Raw genomic sequence first — 22182 nt, 5'->3', positions numbered from 1 at the left:
GTCAACATTTTCTGAAGAGACACAGGTTGCTTTATATGATGAACAGATTTAATTTAGGCTTTTATTCACATATAAACATTGATCACCGAACATGAACCGAACCTGCTTGATGCACAAGAACAAACCTCTTGTGAAAGCTCAATCGTGCGGCGTCACACATGAGAATGAACTTCACTGGTTCTCACACGTCTAGCGAACAAGCTTCCGTTTACCACAACGGATGTGTGAGTTGATGAATGTTTATATGAATAAAAGCCTAAATTCAATCTGTTCATCATATAACGCGATCGTGTCTCTTCAGAAAATTTTGGACTAAACCGCTTAATTCATAAGGATTAGTTTTACTATCTCTATGAATTTTTGAAGTGATGCTTTGATGAAGTTTTATTTGCATAGCTGTCAGTGAGAGAGACAGAAAGCTCTCAGATTTCATCAAAAAGATCTTCAATTTTGTCCTGAAGATGAACGGTAGTCTTACGGGTTTGGAACGACATGAGTGTGTGCAATTAATTAATGAAAGAATTCTCATTTTTGGGTGAACTAACCATTTTAAGGGTGCCAGAGGTTCTGAGTTCTAATCCGCCCGTTTATTTCATTTTTTTTCTAATTAAAAACAAAGATGTTCATCAGTGATTGTATATCAAGAGCAGGGACATGTTTGTGTGCATTTTGTTTTGTGATTTCACCCAAAAATATAAATTCTGTCATTAATCACCAAACCCGTAAGACCTTCGTTCATCTTAGGAACACAAATTAAGATATTTTTGATGAAATCGGAGAATTTTATATTGTGATTGTATTATTTGATGTGCGTTTTCAGCTAGCTATGGGTGAGTTCTTTTGAAAGTGTCTGCAGAATTCACCACATTGGGAGAAATTGTGAGCTTATTGTAAATGATGTAATTTAATCATTTTGCAATGGAATTATTTTTGTAACATGGAAAATTGTCATTAGCAAGCATTTTAAATGCAGATGTTGTGCTGTATGTAAAATATGATTTTTTCCATCATAAAAGTAGAATATCAAGCATATAACAAGACTTCTTTACAAATTCTAATGTAATCAGTATGACTGATATAAACAGTTGTGAATTTCCATACAAATGTCACACTGCTGTTTGAACAGTACTGAATAGAGGCAATGATTGTTCTTTTTGAATGTCGCACATTGTGTGGATTTCTCTCTTGGGAGTTGCTCATTGTAAATATTCACTTATTGGGGCAGTACAAAATTAAATGGGGTTTCAAATGCGACTTTCCGTCTCTCTCTTTCATTGAACAAACCAGTGGCGGCAACAGAAACATACTGGAGTCGATTTAAGTGTGTTTATTTACAGTTCTAAACAATTTGATAGACCTGGCTCAGATCTGACAAAATGATATATACAAATATAAATAGAAGTAACAAAAGGAGTGATATGTAAAGCACACTGCCCTAACATAAACTTATTTGTTAAAAAAACAAACAAAACATATCACCTTACACATTAACTGCTTTAAATTACTGTAGCTTGTCATGAAATAGGTCAGTTTGTTTCACTACCATGCCATATTATGGATGTAAAAAGCAGGTGATAGAAAAACTGCTAAAATATTAGCAGCAGTGTAAATTGTAAATTGTTGTAGTTTTACACAGCATTAGGTCAATAAACAAAGTTATTAGGGCAGTATTATCTGTTTGTTTGTTTGTTCACTTGGGGCATTAACATCAATATGTCATTGTGTATAATTACATGTATCATTATTTTTTCCATAATCCACTGCGCTTGTCAGGAGCATTTAAACTTAAGAAATCTTCTTACCAACCACACAACTCAAAGTGCATCTTCAATTAACATTATGATAAAAAAATGAACAGTATTAAAATATAATAGTTCCAGTTACCACATATTTAGTTTGAAAAGAGTTAACTGAGTAAAAATAAGTGCTTGTATGCTTCAGGTACTTTGTTTATGGATCTTGACAACTGGGACCCATGTTTATGCATCCGTGCACAATATAAGAAACAAATGTTTAAAACAAACAAACATGTACCTTCATGGCAAACACTTTGGATTATGTAAATGTGTGTAAAATGCTGACTTCATATTTATATTAACAGTCCATTTTTTTCTTTTATACTAGCCATTTAACTCTTTATACCCTGTTGGAAATTTGTCTCCGTACTGTTCTTTGCCCCAAGGTAAGGCATTTCTTAGTTCAAAAATCTCATCAAACATATTTCTCACCATTGTAAACTGTGAGTCATGAGTTTATATTTGGTCCAGTTCTGTACCTCAAGACAACAGTGTCACTGACGGTCACCATACGACTGGTCTCCAGGACCAGGACGACAAACAGCACACGCTCAAAAGAGGAACCTATACACTACGAACAGTCTTTACAAATGGAGACACGTCAATTAACAAATTCCAGTCTTAAAATATAACTGTATAATACAAATATTCAAAATAATAATAGACTATGTACACAAAAGTCTCTTTGTATGTGAAATATACAAGTGCCGCTAGACGGCCAAAAGAGGACTGTGTGTGTTTGTTGGGGTCGCTCATTGTGCTTCTACGCGTCCTAAACGTGATCAGGTTGATTGTTCTACAGCTACTGGTCCCGAATCCACTCCATGATTCACTCAACGTGAACGAATGGAGTGAAGGAATGACCTGAGCACAATGATATTGCTCCTAATCTATAATGACCTCTGAACTCAATTTTACCTGAGCGGTGCTAGACGATTTGAATATGACCCAAAGCTTCCAAAGGGGGGTCGAGGGTAAAGACATTAGGCAGAGCAAAAGTGAAGGGGGAAGATAAGGTAATGAACATTATCATAGACATAATAAGGTGGCATATTCACAGGAAGTGTATGAAGAAGAACAGTCACGTAGACAGACAGGAACGGTTTCGAAGGAGTCCTCATGGGAGCCAGAGGTAGCTTTGGTAACGATGAATGTTCAGGATCTCATGAATAAAAGTGTTGCTTCTTTGGATGGGCCTTGGACATCTAGGATGCTGTCCTGTGTGATGGATGTGAGGAAGGAGGGACGAACGAGAGGAGGCGAATCACAGATTGGGCAGCCCAAAGGTTCTCCTGCACTCCATGACTCCAGCGCTGGGTGGCCGGTCACAATTGTGGGTCATTTTGACCTGGCTGGGTGTCAAACGGTCATATGCCATTTTGTATTCACGGTCGAATGCATCTGTGAGAATAAATGAAGATGTTAGTAATGATGCTAGTGCTCACTTTGAGCGAATTCATTGATGTACTTTGAAGGTCAGCAATTTTGAGGTCAGCAATATTAATTTTTTAGGGTTTTTAAAAGAAGCGTCTAATGCTTAACAATGCTGCATTTATTTGATCAAAAACAGTAAAAACTAATATTGTGTGAAATATTATTACCATTTCAAATAACTGTTTTCTATTTTAATATATTTTAAAAATGCAATTTATTTCTGTGATGCAAAGCTGAATGTTCAGCTTCATTACTCCAGTCTTTAGTGTCACATGATCCTTCAGAAATCATTCTATGCTGATTTGGTGGACAAGACACATTTATTATTATCAGTCTTGAAAACCGTTGTGCTGCTTAATGTTTTGGTAGAAATCATGATACATTTTTCAGGATGACTAAAATGGCTGCCCAGTGCCCACTGCTCCGGGTGTGTTTCACGGTTTGCAGTGTGTGTGTGTGTGTGTGTGTGTTCACTAATCCTAATGTGTGTGAGCTAACTTGGATGGGTTAAATGCAGAGGACAAATACTGGGTTACCATACTTGGCCTTCATGTCACTTAAAGAACAGTAGTATAATACATGACCAACAGAGTCAACTCACCGATACTTATGCTACTCTTGCCCAAAGCCACTAAAGACAGGAACAGGATGTCTCTATATAAGCTCCTGCATATGAAAAAATAAAGAGAAATTAGTCATTAAAACTAGCTTGTCAAAATTGTCTTTCTTTGCTCATGCACATTTATTCTCCTACCGTTGTCTTTCGAAGCCCAGTCTGGTGCCCAGTATCTGCAGTATCTGACTCATGGGCTGATAGACATCGTTCCTCTGGATGCTCTTCACGACCCCCTGCAGCAGCTCTAAGCTCACAGCCTGCTCCTCCTCCCACAGGGCGGCAGATACCGCAGGATTTGCACCTATTAAAAAACATGAACACACTATGATGTAGATGGCCGGTACCTGCTTGTGATGTTCATGCTAAACTACTGCTACAGCTGCTAAAGTGTTTTGAGGAGGGTTTTAGTACATTTAATGCTTTTCCTAAAGTTTCTATGCAGTTGCTGGGGTTTGCTGGGTGCTTACTGGCCTAAGGAAGTGTTGTTATTGTTAACTAAAACTATTACAAATTATTTTCAGTAATTCAAATAATGATGAAATATAAAGATGAAATATAAAATATAATGAGCCTCATCCATTTACATGAATACATTTTGGGGGCCTGAAAATAGCAACTTTTTAAAACGTTTTTGAAAACGATTACGTTATCGTCTCCGTGTAAACTACGAATTTGTGAGGACGATGACGTCATGCACATGTGTATTATGTGTTCAGTCAATAGGCGAGTAGTTTTTCTTTACAAAAGTGACATCGCCAACAACTGGCCTAGCAGGATAATACAGCATTTTTAGTCCTTTCGCGGATCAGTGTGAACAGGGATCGATGCAAATGTACCCGTTGAAAAATAATGTCACACCTCTGCTAAAAAAAAAAAAAGCCTCATTGTTTGGGGCATAACTCATGCCGTAGACTAAACAGGATTATTCGTTGCAAATATTTGTCCAAGAATAACTTTTGTGCACATTTAGTCATAAAGCTCACTTTTCACTGTGCAAATGAGTTTGTAGGACATATTCTTACAATATGATTTCCAGAGCAAGTAGCAGGACTGAATGGGGTCCTGATGCAGTCTGGGGTTGTCCCACAGGATCTGGACCAATACATTTTTACTGTCTTCTGACGTAAAACTTTGCAGAGACTGCAAGAAAACATGTACATAACATTGATGTAAGCTGTTATGGAGAAATACAGTGGCATCACCAACAGTTTCTAGCATTTACAACTATTCATTCATTAAAAAACTGGGAAATGGGAAATGGGAAAAGGAAGATCATGTAAGAATTCTTGAGACCCACCTGAGCATCTTTGCTGTAGTGTTTGGAGCTCAGATAGAGTCCGGGCAGGCTGCTGGGCAGGTCCAGCCTACGGAAACACCACACCAGATTCCAGAACACAATGGGGTGGTGATCCACAATGGCTGCAGATGAGATGGCCTGATCTCCCTCGTTTTCCAGCAGGCTCTCCAGTTCTTTCCAAAGCACCAGAGGACTCAGGTAGGGCACGGTGACTGGCTCCTACAGCACAGTAAGACTAAAATAACTACCAGCCTAATGAACTGAACCAACTTTTGAGTCACAATTTCACAAACATATAATTATATAATATTACATAATATCATATTTTCCCGTAAAATAAACCCGGGTGGACACTGGGCGATTTATAATAGTCCTTTACGACCGTTGCTTGTCAGACTGTACGAACATGATCCCCGTTGTAAGCCATTATTATAAGCACCAAGCGTTTTTTTTAAACATTTTTTTAAAAAGCGAAATGGAAACTACCAGTGTGTGGGAAATGCGCTCTACAAATAAACTTACACTCATGTACAGCTCTTATTCTGCACTAAATACAATGTGTGCGCTTTGTTCATGTTTTGGGTCTGCGCACGTTGCGTTCATTAGTTTTTTGAACATACATGGATCCAAAACAAATGGGCAGTTTTGCCTGCTTGATGTTAATTACATTATATAAGTCGGTCTAGAATATAAGTAGCAACACGTTTCAGATGAATCAAGACTTATATTCTGGAAAACATGGTACATTGTATTATCCATCACTATTAATACTATAATAAAGTGATGATAACAAAATATGATTACAAAACACTGAAATTGTAGACTTACAGGGTCTTTTTTGCCATTGCTGGATAGATTGCCAGTGACATCATAAACTTGTGGAAGTTCATCTTCGGTGTCTGTCTGGCAAGTATGTGTGTCTTGAGAGGGGGATCTGAGTAGAAACGGAAGAAAACTGTTTGAAATGGTGAATATCTCTACAGAAATGTCTACTGATTTGGTTGGAGACCAAATTACCTTTGCTGGTCACCCAGGTTTCTGATTTCCACATTGAGCAGGGGTAGAAATGGAGAGCCGCAAAAGGGGCACGTGCTATTGAGGTTGGAGTCGTCAGCTGTCCATCCAGCCATGATCTCTTCATCATACACCAAACTCTCACAGGTGTTACAGTGTGAACAACTGGACATACGTACCTAGAAAGCCAATCAAAGTTAGCCTCAATACCTCCTGCTACAGGAATACTTAAACATATGTGTCATTCAAAGTAAGTATAACTCACTTCAATGGCGTAATTCTGCGTGGACGGAGTGAAGCTCGACTCAGAACACACGTCTGAGGTCTGCAGAGCTTTCGTTATTGTCAGCGATGGACCTAAAGGACGAAAGACAAATAAAAGTCACTCTCTGCGGCAAAAGGCGCTTTGAAGAGCTGATGTTTTTCATCAGAGAACAATCTTCTCCAAAAACAAGTCTCATTTCAAGGTGATTGCCTGCAGGGATTATGAATGCTAATTCTGATGGCGCTGAAGGCTCTACAGAAGTCTGGGATAAGAGCGTGTATGCGGATGCAAGTGATTGGGGAGCACTCCAGCACAACCCCCGTCAGCCTGATTAAAGAGCCCCTCTCAGACCCCATTACTGCAGAGCCAGACACACTCACCGCCCTGTCTACTGGCCTACTTCTGCAGCTGCTGGAGCAGAAACAATGAACAACACACAGCACTCCATATGCAAAAACATGCTTAATCACCTACCCAAAGCATCATGCATTATGGCCCAGAAAACTACAAATAAGCTCATCTTTACAATTGAATTATTCACATTTAGAATGACCCCTCCTTTACAAGTATTTAAACATATCGCCTTCACTTGCTTTTGAATTTGTACAACACTGTAACCTTGACAAAGGACCGAAATATACCGAGTATTACTCATCATGAGAGAGCCTGATGAGTAATTTCTTAGCACAGCATCTATTTTTAGTATATTTTATTCAGGGGAAACCTCAAAGATCTGCCCGAATAGGGGAGGCATTTCAAATGAACATTAGCTTCTTATCAATATTAAATGTGCTGTAAGTAATTCCAGCCATTTTGCTAAGATCCACCATTTTGCTTACTTCATCCACGTCCTCAATTCACCGTCTAGAAAACCCAATGTTGGAAAACCCAAATCAAAAAATTCAGAGGTAGAAAGAGATCCTGATTAGCAACACAAAATTGTTGGTCACTTGTTTTGCTTATTACCGAGCCCGTACATCCCTTTTATATTGTGTGAGATAAATATTAAGTGTGTTTTTATATCTGCTTTTATATTGTAAAGAAAATTATTTTAATGCAATGTATTATTCTAATGCAATGGTTGTCAAGAAAAACTCCCTAGAAATATACAACACAAAATCTAGGACAGTCAATAGGATAAAATAACCGTGATTATTGTCATAATCTCCGACCAGTCTTTAAAAAGTTTTTAAACACTCACCAGTGAGGGAGGACTGGCGGAAGAGTCGAGGTGCTGCGGATGGGCTTTCTAGGCAGTGGCCGCTCCTGTAAGGGCTTCTTTTGGGCCGCATGACGGGCTGGGCGGCATCCCGCTGGGGGGAAGAGAGCCCCTCGGGGTCTACACAGGAATCACTCTCGATCAGAGAGGAGCAATCAGGGTCACCTGACCCCAGTGAAGACACACTGACCCGGTCAGAGTTTAAATCCTGGTGAGGGTGAGAAAAATTAGTAATGAGTAAATAGAGTTTTTTTTTTATGATTTTGAAATAAATCTCTTATGCTCACCAAGGTTGCATTTATTTGATTGAAAATAGAGTAAAAACAGTAATATTGTGAAATATTATTACAATTTACTACAAAATGATTATTACTAGTTAATAACTATTTTCTAGTTTAATATAGTTAAAAAAATATATATATTCCTGTGATGCAAAGCTGAATTTTCAGCATCATTACTCCAGTCTTTAGTGTCTCATGATCCTTCAGAAATCATTCTAATATGCTGATTTGGTATCTTAGTATTATAACTGCTGCTTAATATTATCATTTAAAAATATATATTTTCAGCATTTACTCAAAATAGAAATATTTTGTAACAATTTAATAATTTACTGTCACTTTTAATCTACCTAATGCATCCTTGATGAATAAAAGTATTTCTTTCTGGGAAAAAAAGACAAGGCCTTCAGTTCCAGAACTTCATAAATGGTTAATGTCATGAATACCTGTGCAATGGACGTCTGGGAGGAAAGCCGTGAATACAGTCGGCTGGCTTTCTCAGCGACGCCCTTCCCAGCAGAGAGGAAGCTGCTCTTGAACACGTCCAGGGTCGGGGTGAGCAGAGAGTCCATGGAGAAAGAGGAAGAGGAGGGAGTAGGTGAGGAAGGGGAGGCCAGGGAGGTGGGCCGCTGCTCCCTGACCCGGCGCACTCGTCCCTGAGGAAGGGAAGGCGAGGAGAAGAGTCGTGTTCGTGGCTGAGGTTGGAGCTGGGAGGAGCAGGGAGAGCTGTGTGGGGACGGGGTCTGGTGCCCCTTGAGGTCCACACTGAGAGACCGCTGGCTTAACGGGCTACTTATGTTGTTCATGTAGTGATGAATCTCTTCAGCCAGGTGTCGGCGGGTGGTGGGGGTGTCCGCATTATCACTGTGGACGTGAGTCTCAGCCACCATGAGGGACAGAGGATCAAACCCTGCTTCAATACCCGTCCTCTTAACCACTCGACCAAGAGCACCGCTGCAGCTCACGCTCCTCTCCACGCCGATGTGCTCCCTCTCCATGGCAACTCTCTTTTCCATGGCAACCATGCTGCTAGCAGTCCTCTCCACGGCAACTTTAGGTGGGCTCACAACGCCCCCCACTGCTTCCGTTTCTATCAGTGCTTCAACAGATTCAGTACAGAGTCCTTCTACCAACTTATTCGGGGTTAGATCCAGTGTGCTGGGCCTTACGGGCTTTTCTCCGAAAATATCCAGGGAGTTTGGCCTTTTTGTCTTTGGGAAAGCTTCAGAAAGGAAATGACTGGTTTCACCATTGGTTGCAGATGGATGGGTTCTAACCAGGAGGGATGAATCTTCTATCTTTGAGAGTACAGTCTGAGACACTGAACATTGAAATGAGAGGAAAAAAACAGCCACTTGTTAAAAAGAAGCAAATAAACAAGTAGTTTAATAACTTGCAGTGCCACACATTACCACTAGGTGGAAGCAAAGAGTTGCAACTCGCATGTTTAAAATCAAATTAACTGCCTTTTTACTGAATGCTGCACAGCATAGGCGCAGATCCCAAAACACCAAACATTCTCCATTAATTTTATCCAATCAAAATCAGATCGAGATTCAGGAACTTCTCTGATTGGTGGATCTCACATCGGGTCCCGGCGAGTCATAAATACACACAATTCTACCATTATATTTAGCATTACAACATAACAACCTGACACAAAAGCTTGCGCATTCTGTTTTTTTGCACGATGATAAACCGCATTTTACATAATTAACTTGCGACTGTTTTCTCACGATAACACTCATGGAAAGAATGTGTGTTTTAGTTTGGTTGGTAATATAGGCGGAGGGTGAACCAACTCCAGGGTGAGGCCATGCAATTCCACTTTAAAAACAAATAAATTGAATATTTTTACATTAGTTGTATTGAAATGACCATAAACAATATTTATAACAGTATATTAATCTAATTTAACTATCGTTCACATGCTAAAGTTTGGGGTTGGTAAGTTTTTTTTTTTGTTGAAAGAAATCTTTTATGCTCACCAAGGCTGCATTTATTTAATCGAAAATACAGATAAAACAGTAACATTGTGAAATATATTTTACTATTTTAATGCGTTTTGAAATGTAATTTAATCCTGTGATGGCAAAGCCGATTTTTTTTTAGCTGCTATTACTCCAGTCCTCAGTGTCACACATACCCTTTGTATGTTTGGGGACACAAGAATTCTCCATTACTCACTTGAGCAAGAGTTTTTGTCCTTCTTCTCTTTCATGTCTGGAGATGAGCTCTGCTCCTCACCTCCTCCTAACCTCACCTCCTCTTTAGACAGAGAGTCATAGCCCTGATCAGACTGACCACCTGGAATCAAAACAATACACAGAAACAAACACTAAGACCGCTGGTTCTCAACTGATTTTTCTTCAGAATCTAAAGATGACACTGATGGACAAATTACATTTAGCATAATCTGGGTCTTCATTTTAGCATTAAGCAGTGTTTTTGCTCTTTTGGAACAGACAATTCAGTGCAATTCAGAACAAAACACTTCTGAACAATTTTTTTTTAGCAAAACATAATAGCCTGCACAAAAAAAAAAACATCCTCATAAATGTTTCATGTTGGTGAGATTTTTTGCAGGGCTAATATGATGGAATCTTTTTTTGATGGCTGACAAATCTGTATTGGATATTTTAGTTTTACTTTACAGATTTTGGATGATTTGATGCCGCTGGATAGAGACTCTTATGAGAAAGGCTTCAAACAAAGTTATTTTAGAACAGAACATCATGACCTGATAGCATAACATCAAAAAGGAGCACTAATTTACTCTCACATTTTCTGTAATCGGGCAGAAACACACTGAAAGACACTCACAGGGTGACTGCTTCTGAGCTACACTGAGAAAGCAGATGGGGCATAAAGTTCACATCATAGTACTGCCTCCAGAGGTGAGCTAAAATAACACCATTAGTCATTCCTTTTTTCCTTTCTCGACTGCTCAGTCAGACTCCTGCTACACTGTTGTCTGCGATTGCTCGCTAACTGCGAGTCTCTTCTGTTCAACCTCTCAGATCTCCTCCATGGGCATCACCGCCTATAGCTTTGGAATACTTCAAAAAGGTGTTCGAACATATAGAGGGGCTTTCTTCTCTGTCTTTTACCATATTCTCAGATATGGGCGTCAGGCACCTACAGTAATCCTGCTTATTTCTTTTCTTTTCTTTTCTGTATACTGTATATTTTTGTTCATATAATGAAAGTTAATGGGGTCTAATGTTGTTTTGAACTAAATTAACTTTCATTCTACAGACAAAAATGGTTGAAAATTCTTTAAAATATCACTTTTTGTGTTCCACAGGAAGGTTTTGAGTGACATGAGGGTAAGTAGATGATGGGTAGACCCATCTCAGTTTAATGATACTGTGAAAATGTTGCACATTAATGTTCAAAAGTTTGGGACAGTCAGCTTAAAAAAACAAAAACAAACTATTATTCAGCAAGGATCCATTAAATTGATCAAAAGTAACAGTAAAGACATTTATAATGTTATAAAAGATTTCTATTTTAAATCAATTTAATAATTACTAAACTAAAAACAGTAAATAATTACTGTTCTTTTTTGAATTTCCAATCAAAGAATCCTGAAAAATGTATAATGGTTTCCACAACAACATTAAGCAGCACAACAGTTTTCATTGATAATAATAAATGTTTCTTGTCCACCAAATCAGCATATTAGAATGATTTCTGAAGGATCATGTGACACTAAAGACTGGAGTAATGACTGCTGAAAATGTAGCTTTGCCATCACAGAAATAAATTAAAAATTTAAATATATTAAAATAGAAAACATTTATTTTAATAATATTTAATAATATTAATGTTTTACTGTATTTTGGATCATTGCAGCATTGGTGAGCAAAATCTTACTGACCCCAAACTTTTGAACAGAAGTGTATTTCCTAATGAAATCATTCATTTTATCACATTTTTTTGTTTTTGTTTTGGAAGTTGCATTCAAAATTCAGTTGGATCATCTGAGGGGGCATGTGAATGGGTGTTATGCTTTTGTCCACTGAACCAAATGTGTTATACTAATGTGTGCTTGAAAAAAAGAGAAAAGACTGAAAGCGAGAAAAAAAACAACAACGAGGGAGAGATGTCTTTTCACTCCCACAGTGAAAAATAATTACTCTCCTAGAGACTTCTGATGAGTCTGAAAGAGAGAGAGGCACGTCCCGTTGTGCCGAGAGCGCAGTGGAGGACTGATGATGGAAGGAGAACACAGACAGACTGAAAGCAGCCCGGGTACCTGTGCTGGATCTGTCATCACTGGAATCCATTTTAGTGAAGTCTGTATCAATGGAAGCTCGCTCCGCAGAATCGTTAGAGCTGTCCAGACTGCCATGGCTGACACTGTCGAGATCACTGGCATCTGCACATAGAGAAGTATAAAAGACAGTTAGCTGGAGAACTAACAAGTAACATGTTTCAAAACACAACAGTTTTCTGCCCAGAGATTGCATCATATTTCAAAGTGGCAACAGAGCGAAAAGAGCAATCAAAGAACACAATCAAAGTGACTTTTCTGATCCAAATAAAAAAATCATCCACCCACATGGTACGAAGATGTTGAGGGCTTTCAAAGCACATCAAATATCAAGTAATAATAATCCCCCCAAAAGATAAAATAAAGGAATTTATTTTACAAAAGGAAAATATTTTTTTTATGGTATTTTGATTTTTGTTTACCTTAACAGTCGTAAAGTTATATACACATATTAAAAACCATAACATACATTTCATAATCAATAATAATCCAGCAATATTATGAAATATAATTGAAATTTTACTTAACGAAATAAATTTTCTGTGTGAGGGCAAAGATGAATTTTCAGCAGCCATTACTTGCAGTTTTCAGTGTCCCATGACCCACATCATTATAATATGCAGATTTGGTGTTCAAAAGCATTTATTTTTATATTATATTATCGATGTTGAAAACAGTCATGCTGCTTAATTTTTTGGGGGAAACTGTAATAATTTTGTAATAACTTAGATTAATAGAACGTTCAAAGGTACATATTTATAATTTTTTTATTGTATCAATGTTTAAGTCTTTACTGTCACTTTTGATTAATTATAATTTATAAAAAATAAAAAAAACTTACCCCAAATTTTTGAATGATAGTTTGTATTAGTTTAAAGGGGTCATCGGATGCAAAATTAACTTTTATATAATATGTTTGCATATAAATGTGTCTTTGCAGTGTGTGGACACAACCACCATACAATGAAAACAATCCATTTAATCCTCAGAAAACCTAAACACTCTCAATAATCAAGCCGTTTGGATTTTCTGAGCAATATGATGTCATATTTACATCATATCGCTTACTGTTTTGAATATCAATCCTGCTAAACACTTTCTTTATTCCACTCCGCTCATGTTAATATTGAAATATTCGCCAAGGAACACTCATGTAAGATGACGGAACATTAGAACAGCCTTCTATCTGTACCGTTTTGACTTCTTTGCTCACTGTTTTGCTATTATTCTCGTGCACTGACTCGTTCACTAAGCTGAGCAGACAATCAGAGTTCTCTCTCTCTCTCGAATCGGCCGAAAAAAAGCCGATGACCAATTTCAGCCGACTGTGCGGAACCGTGCGGAACACACTGAGAAAACTTAGTCGGCCGACGCACAAAAACTGCCTTGGTGTGTCCCGATTCTTAAAGAATCATACCAACTTATGGAAAATGGGCATCCGATGACCCCTTTAATATAAAGGACTGGACAAATGCATTGAAAAGTAAATGGCTCCAACAGCATGCAATCAGCCAATCAGGATTTTAGTCCTTTGTGTGCGAGATTAATTCGATCTGCACGACAAGGCTGCAGTTGGTTGGGGGGGGGGGGGGGGGGGTGTTGAGGCAGCTTGTTTTAATTACTAAAGCCCTCTTGTGCACTTCTCAAATATGCTGTTTACAGGGGGCTGTGTGAGAAAGGAGATCACATCAAGTGCAGACTGTGAACTGTGGTGGCTGAGGAGGCGGCTATCGACTCTCATCTTAATTGGACCCATTAAAGCCTCTCTGGTTCAGCAGGCAGGCTGTATCAGGCCCGAGTGAGGAGGGGTGAGATAGCTGGGAGATGGTACTTCCCTCAGGCACAAAACTCAAGTAATCCTGCCTCTGTGTAAAATGATGGAAAGTTTTTTTGACAGTGCGAAATGATATTGAGTCCATGCTCCCTTTGGCTAGGCTTGCGTCTCAAAGAAACAAGTCGTAACTATTTTTAACAGAAATGTCCTAAATAGTCAGAATGATTTTTACTTTGTAGAAGTAATAAATGAAGCAAATAATGACCTGGCCCAAACTCTATGGCCTTTGCCCAATAATGAATTATGTTCCAAAATCTAGTGAGCTGCCTTGGTGTCTGCATATGTGAACTTCCTAACCAAAATGGAATATCAAAATCAGCCAATTTGGAAGGGATCTTCAAAGGCAAATTCTAATCATAATTTCTTCTCACATGAAGTGCGTTGAGACTCAGACAATTGATTTCAAAAGAGTTTTCCGATAGCATGTTCCTAAGCTAACACACATTGGGTAAAATAGTCATATTACATTACATATACATATATAAAAAATAGCCATAATTGAGTAAAATTGGGTAAAATCTGTCTCAATTAATTTTATTTAGACATATTTAGATTTTTGTATAGATATTTTAGATATTCATCCTCCATCTTGGATGAATTCTGGAGCTTTTACAGTACATTATGAGATCATCAATGTTTTTTTTGTTTTTTTTTAAACAATTTGTCAGGCAGCATAATCATGTGTCATTTTTCTGGATTGGATCTGACTTTGTTTTTGCAGGCTATTTAAAGACTGTGTCCACTTCTGTGAAATGTGTGAAATGTTGGGGGTTTGGGGGTTTTACCAGAGAGATGGGTGTCTTTCTGGTGGGTGGTCTGCCTCCTCCATACTTGTTTGAACAGCACCACACCCCGAACCACATTTCTCAACTTTCCCCACAGGAAGTATCCCCCTCTGGTCGAGGAAGGCCATGTGCTCTCCAGAACGGCCTGGGGAGAGAAGAACACCACAGTAAGACACACAGATTAACTAAATAATTCTACAGTGCAACGCCTCTTATTATCATAAGTAGATTGTGCTGTCTCTCAAGGACTAGCTGTAATTACTTTGATAGAATTGGAACAACACTCAGCTGCCCAGACTTATGTCTCTGTGAGTGTGTCCTCTTAGTATTTTGGGACAACTTGTAAAGCCCACAGGGAAATTGTTGCTAGTCTACACTTTTGTGTAATGAATGATAACAGGCATGAAAAACAGAGTAACATGCCAGATCTGCTGCCAGCTCGAGGCCCTCAAGCAACAGCATATAACACACCTATATAGTTGTTTTGTAGATTTCTGACATTTAAAATGTACATTAAATGTACAAAGTACATTCTGACATTTAAAATGTACAAATGTTGTTGTTGCATTAGATAACAAAATATCAAACCAAGTGGCGTTTGCACAAAAACGATGCCAGGGCAGTGGTTAGGACCCAAAAATGGGTTGCAGATCTGTCCTGATTATGTCTGTTCTAGTTGTGGCTACTAGAAAAAGTGCCAAATTAAATAAATTGCAACTAACCATATAATTGTGCACAAGTTGGATAACAAAATAAATGTTCATCAACTTTTAAAATTAGGTAAAAATAATTGTGTGTTGTTGTCTTTTTGTTGTTTTTCCACTCAAACACTATGATATTTTGGCGAAAATTAATCACTTGGTAAAGGCTAGTCAAATTAAGCACATGTAACTTGGACATGTTGTTAACATTTCTTCAACCTCAAAAACCAGAAAAACACCAGAAAAAAGGAAAGTACTACCCAAAGTACATTCAAAACTGGTTTACTTAGAAGGATAAACATGTCATTTTGATATTGATCTAATTAAAATACATAAATTAAAAAAAGTTTTTGGGGTGACTGCATGTATTTGAACAGGAAATGGCATCAAAATTCAGACATCTTGTATCATGTGGCGTAACACAAAACCAAAAGTAATTATGCCTTGAATAGATCTTTTATGTATATATATGTTTATGATTTTTTAGATTGCAGTTTGTCTCCATGTAGCACAAAAGAAAACTGCGCTCACCCTGTTGTAGTATCCATAGGTTATGGCATTAGGCTGCACTCCGGCTTTCTTCATCTCAAAAAGAACCCGGACAGCCAGAACAGGCTGTCCATACTGCCCACACAGCTGCATCAGGACCCGGTAACACACCTCCATTGGAGCAGAAACAAACCATTACTTACAAAACCACAACACAGGCGGTAATTTCCGCTGTCTAGGTTCAGTACAAACTGTACTAACAACTGAAAAAAACCAATCAATGGAGACTGTTAGGCGACTCTACCTCATCAGGGGGCTGCAACTTTTTGTCCTGCATATTTCTCAGCACGTCGTAGGCAGTATGCAGCACACGCACCTTAGAGTGACAGGCACTGACATACGCGGGCAAGCAGATGAACCACAGACCGTGACAATGCCTGAGAAGACACTTGGACCACATCTGCGGGATAGAGGAGTACGTCTTAGCCATCCTCTGGGCTGATTTGATCTCCTACAGAGGGAGGATCACAGAGAGAACGGGCATTAGAGAGGAGGGGGAAAGACTTGACAAGTGGGATCATGGGGTGTGATCTGGATGAGATTAGTGTTTGAAATACCAACCTGTTGGGAGCGCCTGAAAATGGCAGCTGGGCTGATGGGACTGATGTGTCTCACGGCTGATGTTGCTTTGGGGACTCTGGGACCATCCTGAAGCTCACAGAGTTGGGTGTTCAGTACAGGGAACCCGCTGTAGCTGTAAGAGATCAACAGTATGAACACTGTTCTCCCTCACTTCAACTTGATTGTTATTGATTGATATGTTTAGTTTATTTCTTTCTTATTTATTATAATATAAATTTGGATTCATTTAATTAAAAACCCTTTCAAGGGTATCAACAGATTAAAACAATTTTCTCAGAGTAGCAGTTTTACAATCCAGTAAAATATGTTTTATTTCTATTTTTAATAGAAATTAAATTCACAGAATGTATAAGAAAACAATAGAAAATCTGTTACTAAAATTAAATGACAATTTATTTAAAAACAAAAAACAATATAGCAAAATATTTCATGATTTTTAAACTATGAACAGCATGCCACGTAAAGACAAAATTAAAAATAACTAAAAATAGGCTAATATTCAATATCTTGGGACAATTTTAATCTTCAATGTCAACACACCCCATTGTAACAAAATAATACTAAATCCCGAAATAACAGATCCACTTAATATAACATAATCACATGCTCTCGGAGGAGTGTGTTTTATTGCTTTAGTGAGAGTTTCTGTAGAAAGGATCCTTAGAGAGGTGTATTATACATGCTGCATCCTGGGAGAGGTTTTGAAGGGGATTACGCTATTGCTGCAATGCCATGTGACCTGTTTATAAGCACAGTATAACAGTGTGGATGGGAGTTTGTGAGCCAGAATGCCAGAAGCGTCTGTTGTACCTATGAACCATAGGTGGCTCCTCTCCTTCTGGAAGTGCCGGTAGCTCTGGGGGGGTGATGTAGACCGTGTGCTCGCTGCGGTGGGATTTGTCAAGTTCAATAAGCCTTGTGTCCTCTGGCTTATCGCTGTCCATCTAGAATAAAAACACACTTCATTAGACATGGACTGTTTTCCGTTTCCACAAAAACACACAGTATAAGCAATGATGACCCATGATGGAGAAAAGATCATGTTTTAGTTAAGAGGCTACATGTTTGTTAATAGTGGTCACTGAATAAAAGGTGGAAAATAAAAGTAGAAAGAGGAACTGGAGAGAATATTTATGGCAACTCCATTTTACTATATTTTTTAAACTGACTCATCACATGTCATTCCAGAGCTATATTTTTGGTCAGAATTGAGAACTGAATCTGGAACAAGACACACATTCTGCCATACAACCATGCCAAGGGATTTTCCACTGTCTGGACATGCTGCAGTTAGCCAAGAGACTTTAAGCGCAGATCATCTGACCTCAGATCAGACGGAGCACAAGTTTTAGTGTAAATGAGCCTGATAATCTCCCACGTTGCTGTGTCCGACTGATCTCACATCTGCACCAAGAAGCTTTGATCCTCCTAGACTCCATCCAATCCTCCCCATCTGCCACAGATGCACTAGAAGTGCACTGACCTGGACTTAATGCTTAATATGTTGTTTTGCTTGAGGCGCATGAAACCGTTCCAGTGCAATTTATAGGCTAGCCAGGGCTTGGAGGAGCCACAGTGCATTTAGCCTTCAGACAAAGTCTGTCTACAAGACCTGTAAATGGACTATAAATGCATCATAAAACCCATGCCACTGTACTACACTGGAAATGAGGAATGCTATCAAATAAAACATGACTTTATATCTATTGATAGAGGGAAAATCAGTTTAAGCCTCTGTAAAGCATCCTCAGAGTCAGCAAAAGGGTTTTGGATCATATGTTACAATATTATTAGACAGACAATAAGAGCAACAGGACAGAATCGAGCTCTTCCTGGGCTTTCCAAATGAGTTTCCCTGAGAAGGTTTTAGATCAATCAAACGGCATCGATGACTGTGGCTACAATTAAAGTGCTATGTAACGCACCAGGATGCCCAAAGCCACTTTCCGTGAATACGGTACAAAATAAAGTCTGAAACCCTAGATTTTTCTCCCCATTTTTAACAAAGTAGTAAGTTTGAGTTCAAGCAGGTCTTTTAAAAAAATGATGAAAAACTGTCTACCTCAGAGTCAGGAGGTATATGTAAATGCTATTATAACCGTTTTATTAAGAGCCTGATGTGTCATTTTCATATCATCAAGTAAATAAATATATATATATAAGATGGAATACATATTTTTAAAAAACTTTTTTTTTTTCTGTTAATGACTGCGATATGTAAACAGTATAAATAATCTTTAGGACAAAGATCGGATCCTGCTTGTGGCTTACCAAGTATAAACAAAAATGGAAGTTGATTAAAGTTATTTTATTATGTGAGAGGAAAGAGAGCACAGAGTGCATCGGCATGAATCTTGCAGTGTAGGTGATTGGGTGCCAGGGACAACGGTGAAATATACAGTTTAAAAATAGTTTTAATAATAATAAAAATCCACAGCAGAACACTATGATTGTTCAATTAAAATCAAGTTTTCCAGAGAGCCGTGTAATTATACACAGTGCTGCAGAATACATTTAAACAATTCAATGCCCTTATTGGCCTCCTGAGTTTTAAAAACACTTCCACACATGCATCATGGCTGTCAGCCGATCATAGTGCAGATTGAGTCTTAAAGGAAAACCAGCACCAAAACTTACACTCAGATGGTCAGAAACAGGGTAAAACATGGTTCTGGATCACTGAGGCGTCACACTATAACCAAGTTGCTTTCAGGCTACAGCGGTACATGGTTTGTCCTTTACTGCCCTAGTTCCTTTAAAATGTCCTCTGTGAACATAACCCACAAACCCACGCCAGTTTAAATCAACTCAAGCTGTCATTTTCATTACCACCACAGTGCTAAAGAACTGTCCTCCAAGGTTCTCTCGAAAGGGAAGGACAGGCCAGAGCAGGATAAGTGTGACTTTCACTGATGGCAGCATAATGGAAAGTGTAAGGCAGAGAGCTGCACATTCATCTCTACAAGCACACCAAAGCCTTGTAAAGAGGACAGGTGAGAGATGACTCTTGTGCCTATAAACAAGAATAAATTGTGGGCTCTTGTCGAGAAAGATATAAATGTACTACAAAGGGACAAAACAGTCATCCGAGAAGATATTTGTCAGCACTTTAAAAATGAGGCAACTTGAGGCGGTTCATTGAAGATGTAACTTCAGATCCACAGTCTGAATCATACCGAGAAAGGGGACAACAGTTGCAAACATAAGGAGATGCAAAATGGTGTATGGCACAGAAAAATGTATTATGCATGCAGGATCTCAGTGGTTCTGCAGAGACTCTGATCTAAACAGCAATGTTTTTAAATAATGAAGGCAGACAGCACACATCTTCAAAGCCAATTGAACCAAAATTTATACTATCATATCACCTCACCAGTGGTGAGACCACATAACAAAACAGGTCACGTCTGTCAACTAAGGTCAAAAAACTAGGGTGAGCATTTTTTTTTCTTTTAACAGTCTTAATGATGCTTTTAGATATTAATAATAAAAATTTAAAATGACAACATTTTATTAAATAATATATAAAATTTAATAAAATATTTCTCAAGACTGTTCCAAGCAGCAGGAATGTGAAAGACCTTTTTTGTAATCAAGGTATTCTGGTGACTATTTTCAGTTCTGCTATACGCATATTCCCCCCATCAGAAGTAAAAAGACACTAAATTCAGCAACTCACCTTTCCTCCTTTCTCTGTGCCGAACAACTTTCCAAGCAAGCAAGTAAACAGTTTAAAGAGAAAAGAGAAAAGAAAGTAGTGAGAAATTTAAAAATAATAGGACAGGATGAAAAGGCAGAAAGGAGAAAAGAACGAACAAGAGAACAATACTCACAGAAAATTAATAACCTGACATAGTAAGCCCAAGGGATCATAACAACACAAGTAATAATGACAACATTTCCCCTTAGTGTTCTCACAAATCAAGCTGAATGCACTCCCTTGAACTCCTTGCTTTTTCACATGCTCTTTGCTAAGAGCATGGAGTGTAGTTTAAAATGGCAACTTTTTGTGAGCCTTGTAAAGGCAGAAACACTGTAAAAAAATTGTTGTTTCAACTTAAAAAAGTACCTAGATTATGAATGCAGACTGCATTGTGCTTGATTAATACACCTGTGGAAAGGGACCTGATGAAATCCATGAATATAGACCCAAGGATTCATACCTTGTCAACGCAGTCATCAAAGAAAGCAAGGCTTGCATCCTTATCGCTGACAAAAGAGCACTCTTCGATGAAACGAATGAACATCTGAGTCTTGGTCATAAGGGAGTAAAACTTTTGATGTGATCGATCACGACTCTTCAAAAAGCCTGAAAAAAAAAGCCATATTCAAAGTCAAGGACATCAAGCAACAAGTCTAAAATGTGCCATTACAATGAGAAAAGGAGACCACATTCATTATTTGATCCCTATAATTCACTGCCACAGTTGTCGGTTGTGATTAAACATTTAATCAGTCAAATTTAGGAAGGCGTGTCACGAATTACGTGTTAGTCGCTAGAATGTCGTCATTGAGAAAGCCTGGGCAGAGTGTAGACTGAGTGAAAGATGCAACAGACTCTAGCTCATTGATTACATAAGAGGCTGCAGATGTGTTCTCAGACATTCTATTAATCACTGTAGTTTGTTGGACCTGTCAGGCATGTCTAATTTCCAATGGGGCTTTATCAAAATCGCCACAATAATTTCAAGCCTGATTTAAGCCAGACTCTACAGGCACAGGGCCAGATTCGAGTATTCTAAGCAGCTGCTGAGCTTCAGCATTCCACTAATGTACCACAGTGTACTCGCTGCATGTGGTCAAAACAAAACATTGAGGATTTGAAATGCATTGTTTTTCCGTTTCGACACCAATGACGCAACTCTATAACAGCTGTCCTTGACGTTCACAAAAAACTATCAACATGATACAATGTGACAGGAGAAAGCTTCAAGCATTATGTGCATATTGGCTGCTCACCTTGCAAATCAAAGAGTGAACTGGCGTCAGTTGCTTTCTCAGACGGAGCTTGTGTGATGGGCAACAGGTACGAGCGGTAGCCCTTCAAGATGGCAGCCATGAAGCGCAGAAAAGCCTCCTGGATCTCCATCTCCAAGGTTTCCAGACTCTTCCCACCACTGCCAGGTTCCCGCTCGGTCATGAAGGCCTCCATCTGTCCTTCCTCACGGCACAGCTGATAACCTGTGGAAAATGTATGCTTAAGTCACACTACCATTCAATAATACTTTTATTGCATTAAATTGATCAAAAGTGACAGCAAAGACATTTATAATGTTACAAAATATTTCTATTTCAAATAAATGCTGTTCTTTTGAACTTTATATTCATTAAAAAAATCTGAAAAAATGTATCACAGTTTACACAAAAATATTAAGCAGCATAATTTTCAACATTGATAATTTGTTGATTAAGCACCAAATCAGCACATTAGAATAATTTCTGTGTGACAGACTGGAGTAATGATGCTGAAATTGCTGAATTATAAAAAAATAAAAAATAAATAATTTATATACTGTATATTAAATAGAAA

General features: G+C 38.3%; 1 protein-coding gene across 4 annotated transcripts in view; it reads right to left on the bottom strand.

Moving 5' to 3' along the window:
- Positions 1–1312: 1312 nt before the first annotated feature.
- Positions 1313–22182, bottom strand: part of dennd4a (DENN/MADD domain containing 4A) — a 31942-nt gene continuing 11072 nt past the window's right edge. For 2 of the 4 annotated variants that reach the window (XM_082182099.1, XM_082182100.1), the window contains exons 12-31: positions 21612–21833; positions 20816–20961; positions 20332–20358; positions 17463–17596; positions 16632–16764; positions 16315–16521; positions 16053–16181; positions 14821–14965; positions 12184–12306; positions 10110–10229; positions 8369–9243; positions 7624–7849; positions 6423–6514; positions 6161–6336; positions 5972–6077; positions 5144–5362; positions 4869–4986; positions 3985–4147; positions 3832–3896; positions 1313–3197 (exon numbers count right to left, since the gene is read on the bottom strand). In XM_082182099.1, coding sequence (XP_082038225.1) covers positions 3061–3197; positions 3832–3896; positions 3985–4147; positions 4869–4986; positions 5144–5362; positions 5972–6077; positions 6161–6336; positions 6423–6514; positions 7624–7849; positions 8369–9243; positions 10110–10229; positions 12184–12306; positions 14821–14965; positions 16053–16181; positions 16315–16521; positions 16632–16764; positions 17463–17596; positions 20332–20358; positions 20816–20961; positions 21612–21833 — 3563 coding nt within the window. In that variant the 3' untranslated portion in view covers positions 1313–3060. Of the gene's footprint in view, positions 3198–3831; positions 3897–3984; positions 4148–4868; positions 4987–5143; positions 5363–5967; positions 6078–6160; positions 6337–6422; positions 6515–7623; positions 7850–8368; positions 9244–10109; positions 10230–12183; positions 12307–14820; positions 14966–16052; positions 16182–16314; positions 16522–16631; positions 16765–17462; positions 17597–20331; positions 20359–20815; positions 20962–21611; positions 21834–22182 lie in introns of those variants that run through there. The other 2 variants (XM_082182101.1, XR_014209233.1) reach the window with 2 other exon arrangements.

This window comes from Leuciscus leuciscus (assembly GCF_965113295.1).
Source record: "Leuciscus leuciscus genome assembly, chromosome: 10".
NCBI lineage: Eukaryota > Metazoa > Chordata > Actinopteri > Cypriniformes > Leuciscidae > Leuciscus > Leuciscus leuciscus.
The sequence above is the reverse complement of the archived record's forward strand: the minus strand, read 5'-3'. Positions and strand labels throughout refer to the sequence as shown.